Source organism: Echeneis naucrates, chromosome 1 (genome assembly GCF_900963305.1).
Source record: "Echeneis naucrates chromosome 1, fEcheNa1.1, whole genome shotgun sequence".
NCBI lineage: Eukaryota > Metazoa > Chordata > Actinopteri > Carangiformes > Echeneidae > Echeneis > Echeneis naucrates.
This window is the reverse complement of record NC_042511.1, coordinates 13,676,735-13,703,891: the sequence shown is the minus strand read 5'-3', so window position 1 is coordinate 13,703,891 and position 27,157 is coordinate 13,676,735. Positions and strand designations below refer to the sequence as shown.

Sequence of the window (27,157 nt, the reverse complement as noted above, 5' to 3'; positions counted from 1 at the left end):
TTACTCATAATCATATTTGAGAGTTAAAAGAGTAAATAAAGAACTGTTCACCAGTGGATAGCTAGATTCTGAAAATAATCTTTGCAGCAGTCGTTACAGCCTCAGTTCAGGACAAATCTCTTGCACTGCACATTAGGTGAATCTTATTTGAGTTCAGCCTGGTGCAAAAAGAGGCACAAACATTGATCATGTTCCAAGCCGCTTAAATTTTCCAACCAGCCTCAGCCTCTGTGTTGCACATTATTGATGAGACATCCCCGAAGCCGTATAGTGTGATTCACCTGGCTTTGAAGTAAACCACTTATCCAACCGCTGTGACATTTGGCTGTGGAATGTTCTGAAGATGAACTGGAACACGCCCATTTCCTGACGTGTAATCAGGCCCTGCTCCCTTTACACCAATTTCCTTCTTCCTGCGCCCGTATTCTTGGCTGTTATTTTCTGTTACAGGAAGTAATAGACGGATATGGATGGCCACACTTGGGTGTTTCTGGGGCTCCGGTTGGCAGTCGAACAAACTGACTTGGAGGGGAAATGTTTACACGGAGGTTTCAAATTTCCCATCCATCATCTGCTCTGAGATAACGTGTGCCAAATATGCTCATGTTAGCAGACCTTAATGCAATCTGTGGATCACTACAGGTTTAAAAGTTGGCACTTTTCACATTTAGTGATTTACACAGAAATTGGAATGAAATCAGATGATTTTCTTTTTTATTATGTTAAACGGATTTTAGTATATCTGGTGATATTGTCAACTGGTTTTGCTTGAAAGGTACAAAGAAATATTAACTCTCCTTTAAAGTGATACTCTTCCTCAAAATATAAATATGGTTTTTTTCTTTCAGGCACATGAGAAACGGTATGTTGGACATGCTGTTATGCACATGTGCAGTGCCAGCAGTAAAGCTGAGCCCAGGGCTTACATTTACGGCATTTCCTAGTCATGTGAACTTGTTGACTTGCATTGGTAGATATTTTTTTCCTTATTCCACCTTTTGTTTGCAACCTTGACAAAGGATGTGGTTGATTTCAGCACTGCTCTGTGAGGCGGCCTCGACGTAGCAGCGCTCCCCCTGCATGTATACGCTAATGCAATTTGTCAAAACCACAAAGTAACTGTTAGAGCTGTTGCTGCCTTGATATTTGTTGCATCTTTGCGCTACAGTGAAGTATGAAAGCAGCAACAAGCATTGTTCGGTCTTCGTCCTAACACCTTTGTTCAACATGCCAGTGAAAACCCTGAAGCCACCGGGAAATACTAACGAAAGAGAACGGGGGAACAGGAGACAGGAAGAGGAAATAGGAAAGACAGGCTCAGTTATGGAAGTGGCAATCATGCTGTAGTGCTGTCTTGGAGCACTTCCAGGTCTGTGGTGTTTGCCTCACCACACATTCACACACGCCCACCCACACAGACCCTCTCAGAGGAAGGTTGGCCGGAGTAATGTCTTGTCGGACTGCGGGCTGTCAGAGCCACAATAGACAGTTCCTGTGGCCAGCTGACTGTAGCCGAGGGAGCAGGAGGAATAGAAGAAGAAGCAGACCATATGCTGAAGCAGTCCTCTGTAACTGCGCTGTGATGAAATGTTTTGAATTTCTCACCAGAATCTCTTCACCTCTTCTTTTCTGGGATCTCTCATTTCATTATCTCATCTATCCACAGGGGACATTAAAGTTTTATCTGTTTCTCATTAGTCATATTCTAGCTGTTCCTTTCTCATGTTCTGCAGCTTTTCTTTTTTTCCCCCCTCCGACATCTGTTGTACTTTATGTCCTGTCTCCTTCAACTCTTTCTTCTTTCTCTCTCCTCCCATTTATTTCAAATTGTTATTGTTTCATGCAAGTCAGCCTTTTCGTTGGAGGTTGATGGGTTTTGCAAGTTATCCTTTAAGTTATTCTTAAGTGGTACTCATGCCGTCTGTTATTGCCTGCTCACCATGTCTGTTTCGGTTCAGAGAATCCCTTCCCTGCTCCTTTATTATTTTCTTCATCTTATTTTAACCTTATATGTTTTTCAAGTTTTTTGATATTGCTCCATCTGTTCTGAAATTGGTCTATTTGCTTATTCAGGAAGTTTGTCCACCATAAATATCTGTTAACATTTCTCTGCTTTAATCTCTTTAAAGCCTGAAATGAGAACATTTTATTATTGGGACATTTACACTGTTGGAGATTGTGTGCTATCATCCAGAGCTGCTTTTATACATCATACAGTAGGTGTACAGCAAAAAAATCAAGTACACGGCTTTTTTTTTTTTTTTTTTGTGCAAATATTTACTGAAACCACGTGAATGAAATAGAAGATACACATATGGCCGTACGTGTTACACCTAAAGTTATTACAACACAAGTTTGAAAATAGCTACTGCTTTTCTCTTCCATGTCAACTTCCAACAGTTATAAAGATAAGCTGCATCAAAATGCCTAAACTGGTGAAATTACAGTACTTGCTTGCCACCATGGTTCGGCTTTAGAGGCAGGCGGCTTTAGTTGACGTCAGAAAGGTTTCCATTGTTCGTACTCAGTAAAGCAGCTACAGCTAATTGATCATTCAGACCCAACTGTGGTATCTGTCCTCTTGTCTAGCTCCAGGCAAGAATGCGAAAACGTGTGTTTCCCAAGAGTATTATTTTTATTTTGATGTGGCCCAAAGTAGAAGCACTGTTTCTATGGTTACCCGGAGTTTAGTGCACTTTCTGGACTGGTAGGATGGGCTTGTTATTGAGATGCCCACTTTAAGTATAAATTTAAACACCTGTTGGCCAATCGAAAGGAAGCATTTCATTTTAAATCATACACGTTTCACGGAGAAAGGATTGAGTCCGTGCTTCAGATCTGTGTGATTGATTTTGTATCATATCAATAAATCCTGCTCGTGGTTTAGAGTGACAGGCACTGTTAGAAATTGTAAATTCTCCTATTTGCGCAATCAAGCTTATCATTCCTGCATTTATAGTGAACTGCTGAATAAAGTGCTCACCTTCAGTCCCCTCAGGGTACAGTCAGAGTGACACACGCACACACTGACACTTTGAGACACGCACTCACTCATCCTCGTATGCCTGCTGAGGAGACAGAGAGAAATGTCAACTGAAAACCTGAATGACACATCCTGTAATTTCAGTGTTAGTTCTGACCGCTTGTACTTCAGATAAACGCAGCCTATTATTTAGACATGGTAAATACATGCTAGCAAAGCTGTGTCACTGTTTGAGTTTGAGTTTCAGGGTATAAAAAGACAAGCAAACTCTGCCACACCTCAAATGTGCAACAATACGCTTAATCAATACACTAAACTAAGAATTCGTCTGCATATGTGGATGTGATATACTTTTAAGATCACTAACAGAAGGATGATGTTACTCTTCAATTTTGAGAGAAGATATTATTGGTGAGCGTGAAGCTCTATGATTAGAACAGCCATTATTTTCTGTACCTGCGATAATATGTTGTGGATTAATTTTTAATAAAATGAATGTGTTCCCTCCAAGCCCTCCAGTTCTGCAGCATGCCAGTGTCTTTTGAGAGCTACCAAAAAGGTTTTACTCTTTTTAATTGTGCCGCTGTAGCTTAATGCACATCTCCTGCAGTCCTCACACTTGATAAAGGTTGTGACATGAATTAGGCTGTCTGCCACCACACCTAGTAATCTTCTATGATTATTTATAGCCTCTGCAATGCTAGACCTCCAGGGATGTTGGAGAGGTTTAAACCATTGTATAACAGTGGGTAGGCCATCTTTGCAGAGGGGTATTAAGTCCTATCTGTATATTTATGTATACTTCTGTTGAGATTATTATTATCAATTTTTTTTTTAGTCTGCATCTATTCTGACTCTGTTTCAAAATGTTGCCTCGACAGATTCAGTCTTCAAACCAAGAAAAAGTGAATTAGTTTAGAGGTCACCAGTCTGCAAACATGAAGGGAACATGGTCTGTCTGAATGTATAGAAGTATTGTAATATTATATATTCACGTGAGAGGTTCTCACCTCACGTAATGCTCCCTTTATATCTATTTGCTATTTTCAAGATCTGCAATAATTAAGTCAAAAACCATAGGCTGTTCTTTCACGCCTGTGAGTTATTCGGCCTCATCTGACAGAATTGAATTGTTTGCAGGCATTCTGGGGGTGTAGGCATAATGAAATCCCAGAATGCTGCCAATAAAAAACCATTTTTCTCTCAAATGGTGTCACAGTGTTTTCTATTTATTAGCCAGGTCTGTCGTTGGATCTAATTTATATCCCTGGGAAATAGAAGGAACTGCAGAGACATTATTAGAGATCGATTCAGCCCCATCGCTGGAAAAGATCTACTAGGTGCCGAGCACCAGCAGTGCTGCCTGTGAAGAGCCAACATGCAAGTGTACATCAAGCCCCCTGTGTTATTCAGATTTGCCCTATTATATCAGTCACGGGGGGTTAGTTTCCATAAGTAGGATGCCAGAAGTAATGCGTATTGCGTGCTTATTTTTCACAGGCAAACCTTTCATCATTCAGGGACATTAAAATCAACTGTTGAGTCACAGCGGGCGCTCCAAACATGCTGTTAGAAAGCCCAGCTATGGTTAGGAGGCCTGCTGGTTCCGTCATTCCTGATACTCCTGCTGCGCTCTGCTTATTAACGAAAATCTTTTTTATATTATACCTTTGGCAGTTAAAATTGCGAAAACAGTGCTTTTCTCATAAGAGTATTCCTACAGATCTTGCACACAAACATGTACTGTGTCTTTGAATTTATAGTTTGAAGATCAATCCCTGGTTACCTGTTGTCATCTATGTGATATTTTTTTTTTTTTCCCCCGCTACTGTTCTTCCTAGAGCAGAGAGACACTTTCGCTTTCACAGTGCTGCCACATTTTCTTTTGAGAATCCTGCAGATTTTGCTCCTCTATACAATAGATCAATGAGAACATCCAGCCTTTCTTGTGTGCACATTCCTCTTAATTTCTATCTCTTCCTGTCAAATGTAATTGGAGAGCTGCAGGAGTTGATGAGGTGCCTTTAATCTGTCTGCCCTGAATTCTTGTTGTTTGACCTCATACATGAAGGTTGTGCATTTGGTGCCAGTTTTACTGTGTCTTCAAAATTCATAAAACTACAGAAACCATAACACTATTTCTGTCTTTCAATCTGCAGCCTGATTATCTCAGCCTCTTTTTCTGTCTCCTTTATGCTCCCTTGTATTAAACCACGTCATTTATCTGTAAGTTTGGAGGTGTTGTTCTCAAAGTAAAACAGCCTTGAGCCCACTGATTAACTTAGTGATACATGAAAACTGGCTGGTGCTGAAAATGTTCCTGAGCCGTAATTGCACAAAGCGGACGCAGGCTTGCTAATGAGATGGGCAGATAAATGAGAAAGCCTCAGCTGATGTCCTGTTGCTTATCTTCCTCCCACCCAGGCACTTTATCAAAAGCTCAGCGCCTAAAGTGAACAGGATGCTACAGAGAGCGTGATTCCAAATTAAAAGACTGGTGACAGAAAATTTTAAAATGTCAATAAATGTAAGTCCCTGTGCAGTGGCTGTGCACTCAAACATAAACGGGTCTAGGGTTTGGTAGAGTTAATGCAACTTAATGCAACTTAATATGATAATATATTAATAATATATATGTGTTTATGTTAAGATAAACAACAATTTACTGCACTTACAGGAGTTCAACTGAATGATTAGAAGCTTCTAAACCAATAGACTTAATAACAGACAAGAGAATAAAATTAAATCACAATCAATAACCTCTGACAACGACCCCGGTCAAAATCGAACACAATTACTATACTCGTTTCCCCTCCAATATGACAGTTAAAATGTTAGCAGCAGGCTGCTCTTTCACCAGTCAATGTGGTATTGATGTCCCGGTTTTGACCTTTATGGTAAAACCCTTGAATGGTGCAGACAAAACCTTTTAAGGTGCCATTTTCAAATTCTCTTTTTTTGCCACATAAGTGTGTCCTGATGCAAAGATGTCCCTCTGTGTCATTGTGCCAAGGTGTCACCCATTGTGGAAAACTTTAAATGTCAGTGCATGGCGGTGAATTACTGGTTTTCAAAAGGCTCTGTGGCAAGTTTATCTGTAACTTTTGTCTCTGTCGATCTGTGTCAAATGCAAAATATCTTGATAGAGCAGTCATGCTGTTTGTTCCATTAGTTGTGGTGGACCTGTTGCGGCGCCTGCTCTTGCTGCTACTGTCCAACCCCATGTTGTTATTGCTGTTAGTGTGTAGAGGACGCTCTGGATTATAGATGGATGATGCAGAAAAAAACAAGTACGGCCACATTTTCAGAATTTTTGCATTGACTTGCCACTGAAGTATCAGCTCTTGTGACACCCGTTTGCTTTTAATGAAATCATGAGGGGTGCAAACGGATGTATAAGTTTGTGGGTTTATTTTCTAGCTTCATCCCAGTGCTGCGCTTTGGATTAGCCCTGCCTTTTCAAAATCCTATTAAGACTCTCCCCTCTCAGTTACTTACAATCTCACTGTAAGCTCACTTGTAAGTAACCGCAGTACACAACATGGGCTTCATGTACTTAATCAAATAATTTTAGATTTGGCCATTGAAAACTATTAAACCTCTGATTCCAAGATAATTAATATTTAGTGCAAAAAGGTTTAAATGTTTAAAATATTGGACATGTGTGTATTCTCTGTATATTTTTATTGGCTGTGTGAATGCATGAATCATTGTGTAGCAAAAATAAAACCTTGTGTATATGCTGTGGAGAGGCTGTCTAAATAGAAAGCGGCTGTAACTCCACTTGTGCTTGCCCTGAGCTTGAAACAGGAAGCTGGGCCCAGCCCTCTTAGCCTTCTGGGAGGAGGGATACAAGGTTGGTATGAGATCCTCCCCAGAGACACATTGCAGCTGCTTGTGTTCAAAAAAGCATTGTTTCATCTGCGACAGGCCTTCGCTGAAGTGGAGAAATTAAAGTCCTTTGAGCGTTTTTCAGCTAAGTTAAACGCAGCAAGGCTCTTCGTGAAGGAGCAAAAATCAAGGATTAAAAGAGAAAATGCTTTTTCAAAGGACTTTATGGCGTGTGTCTGTGTGGATGTGTACAAGGGTGAAATAACTGCTGATATCATCATGGGTTCATGTGGCACAGTACATTATGGGGGCAATGATCAAGATGAAGTCACCATGTTGAAGAGTGATTTCCTCTGCATGTAGTTGTTATCTTTTCTTGAATGACTGAAGGTCAGGAGTGTTTATCCAGATCCACCATGCACCTGAAGATCAAAGGAGAAAAATTGAAAATTGATGTTGTAGTTGTACCTCTTTTTTTTTTTTGAAAAAGCAGTAACCTAGAAACAGACCAAGTAATCCCAATTTGAGAAATTACAGAAATGTTACACATTTTGGTAGTGATTTGCTAGTGCTCTGTATAAATTTGATGCTGACACTTACTTTTTTGAAACTTAGGGTTATTCAGTCAGCTTGGATGGTGTATCCCTAAAATAGCATATAAACTTATACAATAATTACAATTACACAATAAGTAAGGAAATATGTGTTTGGTAGCTTGTCTCTATGCTGCAACAATGCTTCTTGGCAATAAATCTTATATTGTTGGAAAGCCTGTGGATTTTTCCCCTTTTAAATGGGGCCACATTTGTGGGTTTCGCCCATGAAAAATCTGTCAAACAGCTTAGTTTGCTGTTGACTCTTGTTTGGTGTTTGATGTATTGGATGACTGAGGTTTGAAGAAACGAAACGTGTTGGCAATTTAACAATGTTTCATTTAACAAACAGCAGCCTCAGTTGCGTGTGGAAGAACCATACACAGCCACAACAGTCAGGCACTTCCTCCTCATGCTGGTCACCAGCCTGGTCACACACAATGCCATCCCATTCTTCAACCAGCATTTGTCGCAAGTCAGCCAATGTGGTTGGTCACTCTGGCATGGACAGCACACCCAAGCTGATCCTACGCGTGCTCACTTGAGTTGAGGTCAGGACTGCTGCCAGGTCATTCCATCCTCTCCACTCCCAAATTCTGGAGGCAGTCTCTGAGAAACGCCACTCCGTGGGGGCGATTCGGTCCCAGACTGTGGAGTTATGGGATTGCCGCTGACTGCAGAATCTCATCTCAGTATCTTTCTGCATTGAGATTGCCTCCAATAATGACAAGCCTGGTTTTTCCAGTGTGGGAGATGCCGCCCCACGCCATCACACTGCTTCCACCAAAACATGTTACTCTATTGGTGCAGCTATCAAGATAGTGTTCCCGAGTCTCCCCACCTTGACTCTCTGAACCAACTGCCATAGGCAGAATCTGAACACGTCGCTGAACATGACGTTCCTCCACATGTTCAGGTTTGAGTGCACGTGTGGCTGACACCAGCATAAACGGGCCTGGCGGTGAAGGGCAGTCATGGCAGGCCTCCTGGCAGCTCTATGAGACCGGAGATGGGCTGTGTGCACTCTGCTCCAGATTGGCCATTGGCCATATCGTCCTGCAGACAACCTACGGTACGTCTTTTGCTGACAGGGTGAGGAAACAGTCTTCATAGGGTGTCTTCTTCTTGGGATGCCCACTTCGCAGAGTGTCCCTGAAATGCCCCATTATATGGAACTTGGCCTTCACTTTGGAGATAATACTAAGGCTTGCTCCAAATAATGCCGCATCTTGGTTTTGCCAAACACCAGCTTGAAGTCGCTCGATTGCACGGGCCCTATCCAAATCAGTCAAGCGTGGTATGCCGATTCTCGGAGCAGACGCCCACTAACCACTGTAGCAGCACCCATGCTGGAAATACCAGAAGCTCAGAACAAGAGTCAGTAGCAACAGCAGAATAAGCTGTTTGGCATTGGCAGAGAAGATTTGGCAAATTTTTCACGGTCACAACATACTCAGCTCTGCTGCTCATGCCACAAATGCATGTTCCTTACAAAAGTGGCCCAATTAAAAAAGGGAAGTAAGATTTATTGCCACGATGCATTGTTACAACAAAGAAATAATCTACCAAACACGAATTTCTTTACTTTTTGTGCTAAGTTTAGATTCTAAATATGGCTTACAAACAGCACAAGCAGGAACAGTGCACGTTAGCCAGGCCACCTGATTTTTCTTGCTTTTCTCTCAAATCTAGGCAGGATTTAGTCAACCCCCCCCTCCCCCCCAGACTTTCATGAGCAGCTCATTTCCAACAGAAAAATATATAGACGTTTGAAGGCAGGCATACAAAGGCAGTTCCTGTTGGACTGATCAGCAAACGCATAGAGACTGTTTGTTCCCCTGAACGCACATTTCTACAAGGTTACAGCTGGATACCTCTACTGGCAAAGTTTTTCCACTTCACCATTGTGCGTCCATGTCAAAGCCAAGCATGCCTATCTCCCTCCAACCTGACAGCCTGTCATGACAGGTGAGGTGCTGTGACAACTTGAGAATGCAGTGCTGTAATGCAGACGCCCCTGAAACGTTGAATATGCAATAGCTTCCCACCAGCACAGCTTGTCTTTCCAGAAACCTAACACCTTAATCTCTAAACTCTTCGATGTTTCAGAAACATTAACAAGAGATACAAAATAAAAGTCAACAGTTTGAATTAATCAAGCACACTGAGTTATTTTCCACACATAGGGTTACAAATGGCTGTTAGATTGAAATAACCTGCTATTTATTTAGAAAAGGGATGCAGTTTTTTTTTGTTGTTGTTGTTGTTGTTGTTGCAGTGAATCATTAATTAATATCATTGGTGTTCCAGCCAGTCTCTTTTGGAACTCAGTACTGTTTTCAATCTTTTCTATTTTTACTCCATATGACTGAGCGTTGGTGTTACACAGTGTCCTCTGAGATGCATCCTGTACACAATGTCCGTAGGTACACAGGCTGAACAGGTTGAAGAGACAAGGTGTGAAAAAAGACACAAAGTCATATTAGTTCAGGTTAACCCCCCCCCCCGATGTGTTTGAATGGAAGTGTTAAGTTGTTGAAGATGAAGAGCTGCCATTCTCCAGTGATGATCTACCAAACAGAAATTTCTCCCTGTCCTCGTACGAGGAGGAGACCCAGTACACCAGTATTTCTTTCAAGTGCTGTCCTGAACTTGTTCACACTACAGACCATAATGGTGCTGATGGCTTTGCAGCAGTTTCACACTTCACCTCCTCTTTGTTGTGAAAGGGTTTATAATTTGGGCTAAAGGGACCTCATTGTTAAGTTTGAAATGTTATGACCATCTAATACTTTTGTTATGCTGTAAATATTATGCCTGACAAGGGTTCACACACAAAGGTGAGGACAATTCAGTGGCAGTGACTCACATGTATCACCAGAGCTACAATGCTGCAAATCCTGAACGTTCATCTTATTTCATCAGGAAGATGCTCCTTTTGGGATGCAGCCTATGTTCTAGCCCATTGTTGTGTTTGGTTCAGCCTCCAGCTTATTAGTTCCAATCCTCAGTCTCAGTTTGCTTCAAAGTTCAGATTGTATCTCAGTGGAAATGAAAACACCAACCACCTTTGTTGTATATTGATTTTTTTCATAGCTACAAAATCCTGAGCTGAGTTGTTCACATATGCCAAAGGGTTGTTCTTCAAAAACCTCATTATGTGTTGTGTTGATTCCAGGAGAAATCACTCGTTGCTAAAGAGTCGTTTCCCCTAAAGCCTCAATAAGTCAGCCATGTGTGAAAAAGTTCTCTTTACCTCAAAAGAGTTAGTCAAGCGTTTATTAAGCAACGTTTAGCAGAGATCAGCTGCGTCTTGTGGAGAATCCCAAATGCACACTTGCACACTTGTGCGCGCACACACACACGCCCAAAATAGTCACGAGCTATTTCCTTAGATGATGATCACCCCACTCCATCCAACCTGTATGCATATCAAGCCATTTTCTAAGCACTTACTGACATAATTTAATCATCCATAATAGCAACCATTTTCATTCTATTGATCTTCTTTGTCTTCATCACAACATTTAACTTAACAGTTTAAGGTCCTACTGAAAACATGTGAAAACATGCAAGACATAAAATACATTTCCTGCAACACCAAAAAGGCTGTAACTTAAAATTAAAAAGCAGAAAGTTAAAAAAAAAAAACACCCTGGCCCCTCTATCTGGATCAGTTTGCAAGGACTAATGTTGGAAAGGAAATGGAACTCATCGCAAGCAAAGGAGTAGTATCTCAGTTTGGGTGCGCTCACACCTCCAACATGTCACAAAAGGTATGCAACGCCTTTGCTGTACAGTACCTGGCATATGGTAAACCACTCACATTACCCACATTACTGGCTGCGGTCACCATTGCTAACGAAGCACTTGGCACAGTTAAATTATACCAAGCATATAGAAAACCGTCCATCTGGGCACTGAAATCATCCCTCTGTAGCAGCGATTTTCTTGTTCTTAGACAAGTAGCACTATACTTATTTAAGGCATTGTCACCTACCCATTTTTCAGATGAATGAATGGATAGCATCCCAATATCTCTAACTACCGGTCTTAAAGCTGCTAAATGCTTAATCCTTACTGATTTACTTTGTGCGGCACTATGACAGTCCTCTACAGCTGCTGCACCTTTGACTCTCTGCCATACTGTGTCTACCTGACCCGATGTCTGCATATGACTCATTCTAATCTTTATGCCTTCAGAGCTTCCCGTAGAGTGGCCATTACGTAATTTGTATAGACAGAAGGTCCTATCATGCCTCTTGACCGCTGTCTCACACAAGTGCCCATTAAGTGTGTTGTGTGGAAAGCTCTCCTTCTCACTATCTTCCAATTAACAGCAAAGGGAACACCTATGGATTTTCATTAGAGACCTTATACAACCAGCAGCTACTTTTTTTTTTTCCTCTTGACCACTGATTAAATATTTTAAATCCCTGTAATCTGTGGTTCTTTTTCATAGCAGATGGACCCTAAGTGCTATTGTGAATACAGAACCTGCAATAATTTATCTCAAACCAGCAGAGAGACGTTTATTCAGGATTTAAGGATTTAAATGTGATGAGCTTGATACCTATGTACCCAGAACAGTGAGGGGATTAAGCCATGGGGAGGAAGATAGCAATATTTCATTTGCAAGTATCAATACAGAGAAAAGATCAATTAAAGAAAATCTATGGTAGTGTCCTTGACGAAGCTGAACCCAGAATGACCTGGGCTATTTGACCTCAAGTTTATTGCATATTCAGGACGAATAACTGCAGTGCATGCAGCCTGAGCTCCATTTCAGCGACTATCTGATTGATGGAAAACAGAATTTATTTGGGCATAAAAATTCTCCCAGGGCAGTTCAATTTGTTTAAATGGACCGTTTGTGTTTTCACTGCCCTGTTTTCAGGATCATTAGTTTGCAGATAGAGATTGATGTAGTTTATCTGACCATCTACAGCTTATGCAAATAAAGACATCATTACTCAGTAAACTGCACCATTCTGTGTATATTTTGTTGTGTAACTTCCAGTGTGTCGGTTATTTTCTCTTTAGAAGTGAGAAGTGAATGTTAGTTCATGAGAAATGGTCTTAATGTTTGTCTTTAATAGTAATTATGTGAAACATCAACTTTATAAAGTAACACGTGGTTGACAAACACGTCTTTATATCAAAATTGCTAGTCATATAATCATTGAGCTAAATATCAATTGAAAGACACAAATACAAATTTTTATTTCTTTTTCTAGATAACCTGGGAGAATATTTATTGTCAGCCTCAATTATACCATTGAGCAAGCTCATTTCAGTTACATGCCCTTGGCCTTAATTCTTGCTGGGAGATAAGTACCTTAATTTCTTATGGAAGCCTACTCGTGGCTAGTTTCCTAGGAAACAACCTTTTATGCATTTAGTATGTCAAGGTAGACCCTTAAATGTGGTAGATATCTCAGTTATACTCTGTCCCTTTCCCCTCCTTTCCTCTTCTCTTCTCCTCTCTTCATATGTGTGATATATACTGATGAATAGAAATAAAGTTGTCTGATTCAGGGGTTGGAACTTGCAGGGGATGCTGAAATTTCACTCTCTCAATTAAACAAGGTTCAAACTCAGAGATATAGAAGCTAATTGGCATAATGACAGGCTGTAATGACTGTTTATGACCAGGACATTCCCCGTAATCTGTGAGTGTGAAGTGTAAATATCACTGGGTTAGGTTTGATGGCCCTCAGGTTTACATTCATCAGTGATAAATGAGGTAGAAGCTCGCTGTAAATGCCCCGGGCCACAGTAATGTCTAAGGTTGACCTCTGTGATGAACAGCCACCTCCATGTAAATAGCTGATGGATAAATGGTTCTCCCATAAACTCTGTAAGCTCTGTATTGTTTGTTTGTTTGTTTGTTTTTACTGCACTTTGTAAGAATTTGTTTTTTATCCAATCTCTTGTCACTGCTGTAGTATTTTGGGTATGACAGCATTGCAAAATGGAAGGTACTTCTGTGTATAACATAGCTGCATAACTGTGTAAGTTACAATTATCCAACCAGTCAGGACCTCTTTACAAACCAAGCCAACATCACAATAAGGCCCCAAACTCCACCTCATGAATAAAACAGGTTGTACCTGGCAAAGATTTCTACAGACTTGAAATGTGCGATAATCATATTTCTGACCCCTGGCAAAGGCTGCACTGTTGCACTTTTCACATCATTCACAATAATAGATAGGGACAAACGCTAAGTCATCAGATTACATGGTAAAGAGTGTGAGACCATTATTAGCTGTCATGTCTGCGCCTGGTAGCCCTCTTTGGTGAAACCAGTGCCTACAGTGACTATGACTTAATGAAGCCAGTCACATGGGTTTAAGGTAAGTTATACAGAGATACAAGGTGTTGATGCTATTTACTGCATTGTGTAAAATTCACATTTAAATAATTCATTCGCTTGGCCCACTTGAATTGTCCCCACTCAAAAAGTTTTTCATGTATTTTGCGCGTATATAGTTCTCGCCGACAAACAAAAAAGGATGAAATAAACTGAAACTGGGAAACTGCTGCCAAGCAGCTTTAGATCTAAATCTACTTCTGTCGTGATCAAATTTTACAGGTGAAATTATTTGCGAATGATAATGAAGTGCCTAACGCACACTCTCAGTGTGCAAGCTTAGTTTATTTGCTTTGCAGTGATCACTGCTTCTAGGTATTATATGGATCCCATCGAAGAGACACAGTTAAATCAGTGTGCACTGCCAGTAGACCACAGTAGCCCTCCAAACTTCAAAGTTGAAATCCGAGCCAGGTCCAGGAAAGAATAAATTAAGTTGCCCAGTAATGTCTATTTAAATTTTTCATTCTGCCCCAATGTGATGCTTTAAATGATAAATGACCCTGCTGTTACAGTTTGGTTATGGTTCATGTGACAGTGATGCTCAGTATCATCAGCTTTAATGTCCAGACTTATGACGGCAGTAAATACAGCCATAACGTGATGAAACTGTGCGGATGGTGCTGATGGAGAGGCAGCCACCCAGGTCCTTTTGAGCTTTGACATCACTTTATCATCTTCACTGTGAATGCTGCTGAGGCCATCACAGCTGCACATTATAGCAGTGTGTTTCGGTCACTTCTTCACACTGCCTGTTTTCTGAATAATGGATTTTCCGTCACTCGTCTCTATCCTCAATATTACACTGTGAGAGTGGTAGAATATAGCAATGATCATGAAATCAAGAATTTTCTGGTCCGTTTGCTTAAAACTGGAAATCTTGTTCTGTCTTCCATCGAGCTTTGTTTAGGTCAGACCTAAAAGAGATAAAATGTTGCTTTAATTTTTCAGAAGTTCATGAAAATACCGTGAATAATATTTCAGTACTTACATAGCCATGTAATAACTATCTAACATTGCAGTGTATGTTTTTTCAGGGAGAGTAAAGCAGTATTCCTACCTTTCAATTGTGCAAATTTATGTTGTAAATGAAAAGTTATAGGATTTGTTGACTGATGTGGACTCACTGTTACATAAATAATGTCTTTCATTTCTATGGTAATTTGCCCAATACATACATTACCTGAAATGACAGGTCATGCACATGCATCGAATAAAGACCTTAATTTTAGCCATTTCCAGGTATATAATTTTTTCTCTCTCAGTCCCACCTGTCCCTTTTTAATGACCTTTTTTATTCACCTTGTCATGGTTTCATAGTTATTGTTTGGTGACAATGAGGAAAATGGTTCAGGCATTCCATAGAGAGAGAGAGAGAGAAAAGAACAACAGAGGGAGAAATCAAAGCTTTCCTAGTCGGTGAAGAAAGGCTTTTGTCAAGGCCACCACTGGCACTGTAAGGCCTCCTGGTAGTGAGATCTAAAAGTGTTCCTTCCATCAATCTCATTGTTTTTCACAAGGTGCCGTGAAAATACATTTTTATACCTAAGAAAGGTTGAATAAAACCATCTCCTCTTTCTCATTACCTGTCTGTATTAAAAAAAAAAAAAAAAACGTTAGTAAATTGCCTCCAAGAAGAAAATGGAAATAAACTAATTTTGCCCGAGCGGAAATAGGAGTACGTGTGAGCTTTGATGGATGAGAATTTGTTCAGAAGTAATAGCAATATTGATTTGTACAACTCTCATTATGCCTGATCTTGCTATGTAATTAATCCTGCTCTGAGTGTGAACAAATTATAAGGTCAGAAGCAGACAAACAGCTCCGTGAAACATTGGCAACAGCTCAACTCAGCCGCTTTGCTTTTTCAAACATGATAAATCTTATATTAGGAAATGGTATCATGTTCCCGAAATCAAATTTCTTTCAGGAACTGAGAAATTTGTCCCCTTACAGTCACATGATTGCACGAGCCTGAATCACTTTGTATTCAATAATCCAATTGAATGCAAACTCCATGTTGTAATCGTATAGGCCTTATAAAGGCATGTTTTAATAGGAAACTACCTCCCGACCCCGAGGCCTTCACTGTTGGCCTTATTTCGATGCTTTACCAACGTCACAGTTCAGTAGCTCTCCAAATGATTTACTTAGACAAGTTTACCTGATTAATCAACTCACTGCAAACTTAATGTCTCCAAGCTCTAATGAGAACAGTAGAAGACCTTTGACCTTCTTCAGCTTGCATGCTTTGACCTCTTCCTTTGTCTCACTCCATCTTGGTGGCTCACACCTACAACCAGTTACAACAGTCTCTTAGGAAGAAAAGCCGATTCCAATAATCCCTGGAAAATCTGTTTGTCTCCTGAGCCAGGCAGCAATCGTTTCAGTATTTGACTATTTGACTATTTTATCCTAAAAAGACAGAAACTGGAGAAACAACGCGGATAAACCTCATGAAGCATCAATGGAGTGCCAAAAATGGAACACACTGCCTCATCCGTTTCACACATCTATCGTGTGCTTTCTCCGATGTACAAATTATAGCGCTGAATGGTCTCCACAACAAAGCCCTCCTTTCTACTAGCTAGTTGCTACTGCATAGTGTACCTGTTAATATCCAGTTCATGCTACCTTTTTTAATGGGCTCTTGTAGATAACCCCGTTCGGCCAGTTGCAGCAGAAATCCACATGTAATATGAGGTGATGTGCTGAACACTCAAATAGGAAGAAATAGGAAGTCACTGCACCGTAGCCCTCCCTGGTCTTCATTGACAAAATCAAGAGGACTCACACCACTGTCAGGCACATACTTGAGGATGAATTATAGAGGTGCTGAATCATTGAGATTCATGGCCTATGCAGTTTGTGGTGTGAGTTATGGGCCATGGTTCCATGTTGGTTATTGAGGGCACTGACCAATGGCTCCTAGGAGGCAAGGTGCTATAGACTTGGAAGGATTTTGCAGTATGCCTTTAAATAGGGGGTGTATTGATCCACCACAATTAATCACCTGCATAACAACATAATACCAAGATGCTGGTAACTCTAACCTTAATTGTTTCTTGTATGCATGGAATTGAAACCATCATAGAAATAATAGTCAGATAAACAGTGTTCACCTGATACAGGGATGTTTTTCAGTCATGTGTGACTGTTTACAGTAGTAGCTAAGGTGTAGGAGATACTTCCTATGAGCGTTCCAAAAAAATCAATTTATATAAGAATCGCAATTCTCATTTACTACAATTCAGAATTGTTTTAAAATGTCCCAAAATTGATTAAAAAAAAACAAAACAACAAATCCCCAGGCTTTCCTCAGTTTTTAATTTTTGAGAATTCAATTTTTAGCACTTTATGCGACTTTACCCTGAGACAGTGTTTTAAGTAATGAAATATAGACAACTTCTTCCACACAGTTAATGCTTCCACACATTTAAGCAAAAACACCAACAAAACAATTAAACATCCGTTCCTTTGGTGGAAATATCAATATTTGAAATATCAAATCCACTGTAAATTTCTTCCATCCCCATGCTCTTCGGTCTTCCTCCGATTGCTGACATCTCCATTGAAGTACATGATAGTCAACCTCTGTGTTTTGAGCTCAGTGAGTGGCTCTCGTTTGACTTAGCACTTAGCAGTCAGACGGCCACTTCACTGGTGTGGTGGTGGCATGTATTACTATGAGAAAAACAGACCGGGGTCCAGTCTCTGTGGAGGGGGCTGAAATTCTCTAACCTCTACTCTGTGCAGGGGTCTAGTCTAGTCTGGTTCATTCATGGGTAGGGGGCGTGCATTTTAGTGACCCCCCCTCGGAGCAGTTTCCCGACAGATACCTTCCTTTTTATTCCGGGGAACAAAAACCAAAACCTTTTATGTAAAATGTCGGCCAGTTCTGTTATTCTGTGTTTATAATAAATTCCATGATCGCAAATTTTATTGGGCCCAATTTACCAAATGCCCGGGAAGACCGAGTTTGACATGAGCTTCACAGTGTGCAAGGTATGCAAAATGAGGAACCCATGTTTAACTGCACTATTTTTTTTTTTTTGTTAACTTAAGCAATATGTGATATTGCTTTTATGCAACAATTCAATCTAAGCATGGATAAATGTTTCAAACTTCATAAATGTGAAAAAGACACTTTAATGTCTCCATTTGTCATTCTGTCTTGCAAAGCAGACTGGAGTAGATCATGAGGATCCTTTACACACCTTTAGATTGAAGCAGAAATTATTATGAATCAAATCGTTTTGAATCGAATCGTGACATAGTAAAAGATTTCCACCCCTCACACTCACCACATTTATTTCCCACTTTCTGAAGAAAGTCAAGTCTACAAAATAAATGGCATGGGCTTGGTTGGTTTTGCTAAGTTCAAATGAAGTCTCAAATATTCAGATACATTTCTGGCAAACCACACTGAACAAATATTCATGATGTACTCTGCTATGATACATTGTGGTGGAAGTTCTGACAGTTTTTCAAAACTCAGCAAGCTGCAATCCACTTAGATGTATCTGCTGTTGCGGCCGTGGATCCAAATAATACTGGCGGTATTGACCCAGGCACTGTATTATCTCAGTGTCTGCCACCCACATAATAAACAACGCTCCACTGAGCAAATACTTTGTGCACTTCAACGTACATGCGTCTGCATGTTCAGACATATCTGATCGCTCATATGATTTCCAGTATTTCAAATAAAAAAGAAATCCAGTAAACATATTACAAATTTGAAAACTGAAAAAATCATGAGTTTCATTATGTTGTTCTCAGCAGGGCTTGAATTTCTTGCCGAACAGCGATGTTCAGTTGAGCTACTATTGATTTCTGTGTGCTGTGTGCATCATCAATCATGATAGAGCAGTAAATAACTACACAGAATAGTAACAGAGCATTTCTTACTTTGTGGCAAACAAACATCCTTAAACCACTGGTCCCATTTGTGTTCAACCAGTAATACAAAATTTGCAGCTGCTCGGGTGGCAGGTTAACATAGTGACATTACCTTGTTGTTACAATGTTACAATGTTTCAGCATCATTCAGCAGTGACTTTTCTGTTATTTGAACCTGTTGGCAATTGGAGCAGACCCTGCAGGTAAACAAGTTCTATTTGGAAAATATACACAGGGCCCCTTACTACCTTTGTACTATGCAGAGAGTCATATTCATAAATAATAGTATTTATTCATGATTTTAGCTCTATGACAGGACAGATGGTGAATCGATGCACAGAGTTTGACTCACGCCATAACAACAGTGTTCAGAAGTCAAAAATAATAACCATAATCTTAACAGCTGCACTGCCATTACTCAGTTTGTGTTCCATGGCTAAATCATAATGCACACTTTTAGACCGAAGCAGGATGACTAAATTGGTATTTAACTGGGAGGAATAATAATGTATGAATGGACCAGTAGTTGCATGGTGACAAGAATTCTCTAAAAGTGGCTGGCTTTCATTTACTTCATGTTTCTCTGCGGTTTCCCGTTATGGATGTCTGGGTGTCTGTTCAAGCATGTCTGCCATCGCAGGTCATTGTTTGTTTTCCAGGTGGAGCTGTTTGATGAAGGATTCTGTGGAAAGACAATGCCTGTGCACGAGTGAGAGACACCGTTACTTTGTTGCATTAAAAGTTTGAAACGGAAAATCAAGCAGGATCTCTGAAAACGCATCGCACCATGGATGCAACACAGGCCACTAATGGAGACAGTGCTAAGTGAAGACTATTGAAAGCCACCAATTCAGATGCTTTCATCTAAAGCTACAAGTATCAGCCTTGAAAACATTAAGTCTAAGAGGGGAAAGGGAGGGGCGCACTTGTGTGCCTAAAGAAGAGAATAAGAACACAAAACAGACGCATCTGTGATGAAAAAAGTGCCAGCCTGACAAATAAAGACAGAGCACGGAGAATATACAGCTTTTGTTAATTGTCTTGTGCCCTCCCAGGTCTGTTTCTCTCCGGTGTCACCAGTTCTCTTCAGAGCCAGGAGCAGGCACCTTCCTATACTGTGAGTCGTCTGCTTGCTTGGCTACAGACTAGTGTGCACTCAGTGACCTGGCACAAGACGGCAGTTGCATTCATGAGTGTAGGGCACGGTTGTTTTCTATGTGGATAGTGTTTTAGTAATTGTGTCAGTTACATATGCAGATCTGTCTGTCTGCATGGTGATCGTTTCAGTGTGAGTGAGGGAGGTGGCACTGTGCTGTGCAGTAAGAGCAGTCAGCCTGCAGGCCGGACCGGCCATCTGGGCATACAATGAAGAGCTTGGCCCAGCCATCACTCACTTTTTTCATAATCAGATTTCTTTCCCTTTCTGCTGTCTGTCTATATATCATCAGCAATGATACACTGTATTTTAACCATGTCCTTCTCTCTCTCTCTCTCTCTCTCTCTGCCCTTTGTTCCTCCATCTGTCTCTGTATTTCATTCTCTCTGGCTCTCTCTCCTCATCTTGTTCCTCATCTGTCCCTTTCCAACCTTCTCTCTTGTGTCTTTTCTTCTCACAGTTTGCTGTTTTGTGGTCCACAAGAGGTGCCATGAATTAGTCACGTTCAGCTGCCCAGGGGCAGATAAGGGGCCTGACACAGATGTAAGTAACCAGTTTTCTCTCACATGAGGAGGTGTGCCTTTTCCTCTCATTACATCAAAGTTGAAACACAACCATACTTGCCTCTCTTCCGAACAGGCCGAGCTTCCTTTGACAGTTGTACGCTTGACGTTTCTTGTAACTGTGTTACGAAGTTGTGGTCGGTACCAAAGGAAAACTGAAGCTTGCCCATCCCATGACAGCCAACCAGAGCTGCAAATTCCTGTTTCATGTTCAACAATGTAGATTTGAAGCCAGTGGTGGCTGGTGCTAAAAATCTTGGAGGCGTGGGGCACAATTTACCCATTTAGTTTCGTTCCTCCGTATTGTTTGTGTCAGCCATTTGCTCAGCTAAAAAAGGACCGAGAATGAATCGTCAAATCACATCAGATAAAAAGGAGACACATGACACGATACTGATCGCTGATTCGCTGCTGATGTTTCTTGGAAGCATACGGGACGCACACAGCTACGTCCCGTAAAAAGAGAGCCAAAGGTCACATTCTTATCAAATGGTTCGAGGCTTACACTGGACTCCGTTTACCGGCGTCCTTCACTTCAGGAAGTCAATAAAATAAATGAAAAACCATTTTAGAACCAAATAAATATTTAAAACAGCATTTAATTACTATTGACAGTCACTCACAGACTGAAATAACACCAACTTTAACAACAATAATTATTGCAGCATGTTTGCTTTTTCTTTTGATTTTCATCTCTTGATTTGATGGGGGCGGCGCCCTAGTGCCCTCCACTGACCAGCTGCCACTTCTTGAAACATAATTAGTGAAAAGATACAAAATATAAATTGCAGAGAATTCTAAATTCTCAATGCATTCTCAAAGCATTTATCCCATCGAATGCCATTCAGATGTCGAAGTCTTGATCTTTGATTGAACAGCAGCAACAGCAGATGGTTATTCAATTCATTCAATGTTCCAGTTGAGTTGCTTCTTGCCAGCTATAGGAAAAAATAACTGAAATATTCCACCCAGTAAGTCACTGTCCTCCATTTGCCAACCCTCCAAAATGAACTTAAGATTGTATGGTCCCTGTAATGAAGCCTCCCACGTTGATGCCACCTGGTGTTTCCACCGCAAATCGTGCATTCTTACTTCATAATGCAGTGACAGTAACTTTTCCCTGGAAGGGTTGTGGAGTTCATGCCATAGTAATTTCTAATTCATCCAAAGGGAGTTCAGACAAAAGCTGTTTGGGCAGATTACTGTGGCCATTAGTAATGACCTGATCCTAACTCAGAGACAAATGGGAAAATGTAGGATTTGCAGCCAAAAGCCCTACACCTACATCTGCTTTGGCTTGATGTAGGTTGAATTTCCGCAGTCCAAATTTACTGATGGATAGTTAAATCCTAAAAAGTGTTAAACCTAAAGAGGTTTTTAACAATCCTTTTTGTGCCTTTTGTGCTGTCCAAATATAAAAATGCCATGAAAGAGGGATATTTTTTGTAAATTGTACCATTAAAAATAGTTTTAGATGCTTGGTGGTTACAAGCTCTAGTGTGACACATTCAGTGAGGTCTGCCATTCGCCCTCTTCATTGGCTGCTAGTACCACTATGTGCCATCAGGTGCTTCTTGCCTGTCTGATAAGTGTGAAACTCCATTTACATGCCTACTTGCCTGCTGGGCATGCATAACCTCTCAGCATTACAGCAGCACAGGCTGGCCTCTGTAACTGGAGATATGTCAGTGTGTCATTCAAGATCATCAACTCAGACTCTTTAAATAGAACACGCCACGGATGACACCGAAGCCGCAACAGCAGAAAATAGTCCAAGCAGGGGGTTTCTCCATGTGAGCAGGCAGGGCTCAGCATACAGAGGGAACATCAGGTTTATCATTAACAGGACCGCTGACTTTTAATGACCCTTGACATCTGTGTGTTGAAGCAAACCCTGTCTGTTAACACAGATGAAAACACTCCTGTTTATTAAACAGACTGAATAAGAATCTCACCATTTATCCATGTGCGATACATTCAAAGTTAATATAATTATATGCTCTTTAAAAAGTTACACTTATTTTCCAACTCAGTTCTTGAAACTGTTGCTGTAGTCACGCAGGCCTACTTAGCTAATACTCTTCCAGTGCCTAAGAGAAAAGGAATTAATGTGTAGAAATCCAATTCGGCTACAATAAAAGGGTGTTAAATTATTCTGTGTTTTGTTCATGCAGACAGTGGGTGGGTTTATGACGCTATAACTCTGTGACTCCTGCAATCAGACAGCCATCACCAACCAAACCGCTGCCTTTCTTTAAAAATGTATGATTATGTTATCTCTTCCCATTTCAAAATATTTGAAGCGCCCTTTTAATATACATTTCTGTGCACTAAGCAGTGTTGCCACGGGCAACCACGCTTATTAGAGGGTTTGCTGCCTCCCCGGGCGTGCAATCACGAAGGCAATAACTCCCATGGCCAGCAAATATATTGAAGATCTGCTGTATCTAGGCTACCTGCATGACTCATGTCTGTGTTTTATAACTCTACGACTGGAAGAAACAACGTGTGCAAAAAAATGCCAACAAGAGCCACTCAATCTTTTCGTTTGCTGTGTTGGCATTAGTGCCTGGCCTTGCTTTTACCATGAACGCTTTCTTCCTCACAGCTAAAGCCTGAGGGTGCTGTGTCAAGGGCAGGATAAGCTGCAGATATGCACATTACTCGCACATTAGAGCTTTAGGTTGTGGGTGCTGTCTTTGAAGAACAAGCCAACACTTGATTCCTCCACCAGTTTCAGGTTGAATGAAGCAGATCTGTTGGGTCAGAAACCTGCTGTTTAAAAAAAAACAAACAAACAAACAAACAAACAAAAAAAAAACAAACACCCTGCCTGAGCACTATAAAAGTTCATTTTCAAGGCATAAAGGATTGTAGAACATAGTATAGTATAATTTTAAGCAGCAGCGTGTCATAATTTATTATCAAAAGGTCTTGAGATGTAAATATGGGCCATTTTGGGTTCTTAGGACTTTAAGAACAATTACTTACTCGGTGTAAATGGAATTGCATATGAAGTTATGTAAAATACTAAGTTTAGTTTAGTGACGCGGCAATCTGTCAGGATCACCTTTAAGCACATTCAATCAGTTAGTCTGATTATAGGGCTAAATCTAACAAAATGTTTATTAGTGCCATGTGTAACATTACCAGCAGCTTCACCAAGTTCAATGCTTTACAGGATGAGTCCATCAATAATGCAAGAGCCTCCCATTTCACTACAGGGGCTCAGCAGATGAAACTGAGAGGTTAGATGTACTTGGGTTTGCAGGAGTGTGTGGCTGCTGCATCATTGATGTCCACTTAACAAGTGCAACACATATGACCCCGGGGCAATCTGCAAGTCTTTTTGCACTGATTTCCCCACCGATTACACATACGCTCACACGTGGACTCAGGCACACTCGGACCATCACACCTGCCCCTTCAGGGCTGTTCAGTGCAGAGAGAGCTGCAGAGTAACAGAGTTAAGCAGCAACTTAACAGTAGGTGCCTTTTCTGTATCCTCTGCTCAGAAACAGACAGAACTGGCCTGAGGGTGACAGCATGCTCGAGCTCAAAGAGGCAAAATGGCTGGCTGTGGTTTATACTACAGAGAAGTTCTCTGCAATTCCTCTGCCATAACTTTGGCGTATTCTCCACACCGTACAATGAAAACAAATACTACTCTATTCAGTTTATTTCCGAGCAGCACGCCGGTATTGAAACACGGTCAGGCATCAGTTAATGGGATGCAGTTATAAGGTGTTAGCAGGCCTTCAGTTAATCTCAGAGAGATCTCGTGTGTAATATTAATGAGTATTGCTATAGGGAGGAGTGATCTAATGCTTAAAAGGGCAAATCACACAGCAGATGATGGTTTTGGCAGACTCCAGCAGGTTTGGGAGAAATAGGTGTTCTGGACACACACTGTTTCATTACAGGGACTCTGCTTGGGAATTGAAAACAAGATTAAACCGGAGTGGCGATAAATTACATCATCTGTGCCACAGGCATCTTTGGCTGGAACAGGCAATGGAGCCTTTCTCTTGTATTCTTAGTCCATTTCCTTCCAGCAAGGGTGTTGTCCATCTCATCTGAACTGGTCTGTTCTGGCCCAATTGCTAGTTTGCCAGTCTGGATGACTCTCTGCATTGTCAGTCATCGATCCAGTTAAGTGACCATTGCTTCATTTGGCTTTTTAACCATACTGAAGATGAGCATTTTATACTTTTTTAAAGGACTGATTCAACTTCTGAAAGAAACTGAAAGCGTTTTCCTTCTAGAAATATTTCATATATATTTCAATGGTGGAATGTACCTGAAATCTCGGCCTCTGAATTTAATGATGATGAAGGGAAAGATTTAATTGCCTTGATCCTAAAAAAGTAAGCAGTACCTGTGCAGACCACACTGCAGGAGGCTGCAATTTACCCAAGCACCATTCAGTTATTTCTGTACCGCCTCCTTTCACTGTACTGTATTAGTAGTAGTATAGTATTCAACGTTTTTCTGAATGCGATATTGCCAGTCATGGCTGTGCGATGTAATTGCCCGAGTCCACACAAATCAGCCTCCCACCTCTTACCTGCTGAGAAAAATCGCAGCGCATGCTTTGAACACACGCCCATGCAAGCCTTGCTGCAAACCCTACATGCAAGATAACATGGACGCAAAGAAACTTGACGCTGCATACTGTGTTTGCGCTTAGTAGACTGTTTTTATTTTAGTGTGCGAGCCCTGGTGTATCCTGTGGGCCCCCCCGTCACGCTACACTGTTTAAACAAAATAAGATCACTAAACTCAAACAAGCCCTAAAAACAGTCACAGAAAATCACACTGGTGATTGTGCCAGATTGGATTATCTCTGCGTCTGGTAGCTAGAGCTGCATCCTGCAGTATGGGCACGAGAAACATAACAGGTACTTGTGTCCTTCCATGGTGAATAAAGAATGTGTTGCACTGATGTAGTGTATTTAGTGAAGTTTGGTCTCAGTCCGAAGCCGTATTCATTGTCATGAGCCGCCCCTTGCCATGAAACATGACAGATGTTGAATCAAGGATGTGAAATTTGGTCTGCTGCTGCAGAACTAATGAGGGACAGAGTTTAGGATAGAGGAGGGATAGGATGAGAAGGAAATGGACAGGGGATATCATTTCCAGCTAATAAAGAATACAGGTAAAGACAGACCGCTGTGTAAAACACCAAGTCAATTTCAAGATTTGAGTTCAAGGTCGGTTTGTTGTAATGCCGTTGTCTGCTGTTTGGGAAAATCCTACAGCTGATGGGACACTGGGACCAGATCTGCTGCATGATGATGCTGTTTTGGCTCAAGGTTACCTTCTTTCATTCATAAAGAGAATTGAACACAATTACAGACATCACTGTTCTGAGACAAAAAGACACGACAGATGCTTACAGAAGGGAGCTGACTAATTTATGAGAAGTCATTTTCTGAGACTGGGCCTGTTATCTGTTCTATGCTGGGAGAAAGATGCCACTGGTGTTGAATTGCACGAGTGTTTGTGATTTAGATTCCTTCAATCTGGTGGCAATGCATCCTAGTTGGAAATTCGGGATTTGCAGCAGCGGTCCCCAACATTTTTTTCTCCACAAACCGGTTTAATGTCAAGACAAGATTTCCACGGACCGGCCTTTAAGGTGTGGCGGATAAATGCAACAAAATAAAATTATACGATCGGCATAAAAACTGTGCTATTTTCTAAATTTCCTAATAAACGTGAGTCACACTGCGCACTCGTTTGCAACTTTATTAGCAGCGTCCTGGTAACATTGCGCCAACAACATAACATGAGTAACATCCTCTCTGCCCCCTAACCGTGAACCTAAACGCAGCTTTCTTTTTCATGGAAGTCACAGGCTCTTCTTCTGTCTCCTCACTGGGCCTTTTCCCCTTCACAAAGAAACTGTCCTTTTTTAAATATTTCGCTAGCTTGTGGGTTTAATTTTAGCGGTAACGTATCACGTGAGCGAGACAACAGACGTTGAGACTGAGTGAGGCATAGACGGATGTAACGGAGAGAATTTTTTTTCAAAATAAAACATAGTTCAGATTCAGATAATAAATAAAACATAAATAATGTATGTTATTTATTCTTTCTGTGCGGCCCGGTTGAAAAGACCCACGGGCCGGTACCGGTCCGCGGCCCGGGGGTTGGGGACCGCTGGTTTACAGTATGCCTTGCAGTGGACTCTGCAAAGGAAGAGGCTGAACTCTCTCATCTTAGTCTCCTGAGGGGACGTCAGCAAATATAAACAAGTGTGTGGGTGTAACAGACACATGCTCACAACAGAATTTATATCCAGATTCCACGATGTGTATATATATTGTCACATAAACCCTCACGCTACAGATCACTGTTTAAACTAAATTTCTATTTCAATTAAAGTGAGCTGAAAACAGAACTGACCACAATAAGATGAGAATAGACATTGTTTTGGGTTCCCATGCTCTTAGAGAGACATAAAAGAATAAGAACATGAGAGATTATTATTCTGTCTGGGAAGTGTTTACAGAGTCAGGGTTAACTGTCTTTCCCAAGAGATGTGCCTCGCAGAACCTGCATACTGTCAAGATAGTGTAAATGTTTGGTTATTGCACCGTCAACACAACAGGATGCTATTATACTTTCCCTCCGTTTTGAAATGGATTTAATTGCCCAAACACTGAATAAGTATTCATCCTGGTTGTTGTCATGCATTGGCCTTGTAACTATGTTTTGCTGAAAAGCCAGCCTATATATGAGGAAGAC

The 27,157-nt window shown here is 40.9% G+C and overlaps 1 protein-coding gene across 4 annotated transcripts in view; it reads left to right on the top strand.

Annotated features, from left to right (window-relative positions):
* Window positions 1-27,157, top strand: part of prkcaa (protein kinase C, alpha, a) — a 116,939-nt gene that overhangs the window by 23,414 nt on the left and 66,368 nt on the right. For all 4 annotated transcript variants that reach the window (XM_029511953.1, XM_029511981.1, XM_029511962.1 and 1 more), the window contains exon 3: window positions 20,302-20,384. In XM_029511953.1, coding sequence (XP_029367813.1) covers window positions 20,302-20,384 — 83 coding nt within the window. The remainder of the gene's footprint in view (window positions 1-20,301; window positions 20,385-27,157) is intronic.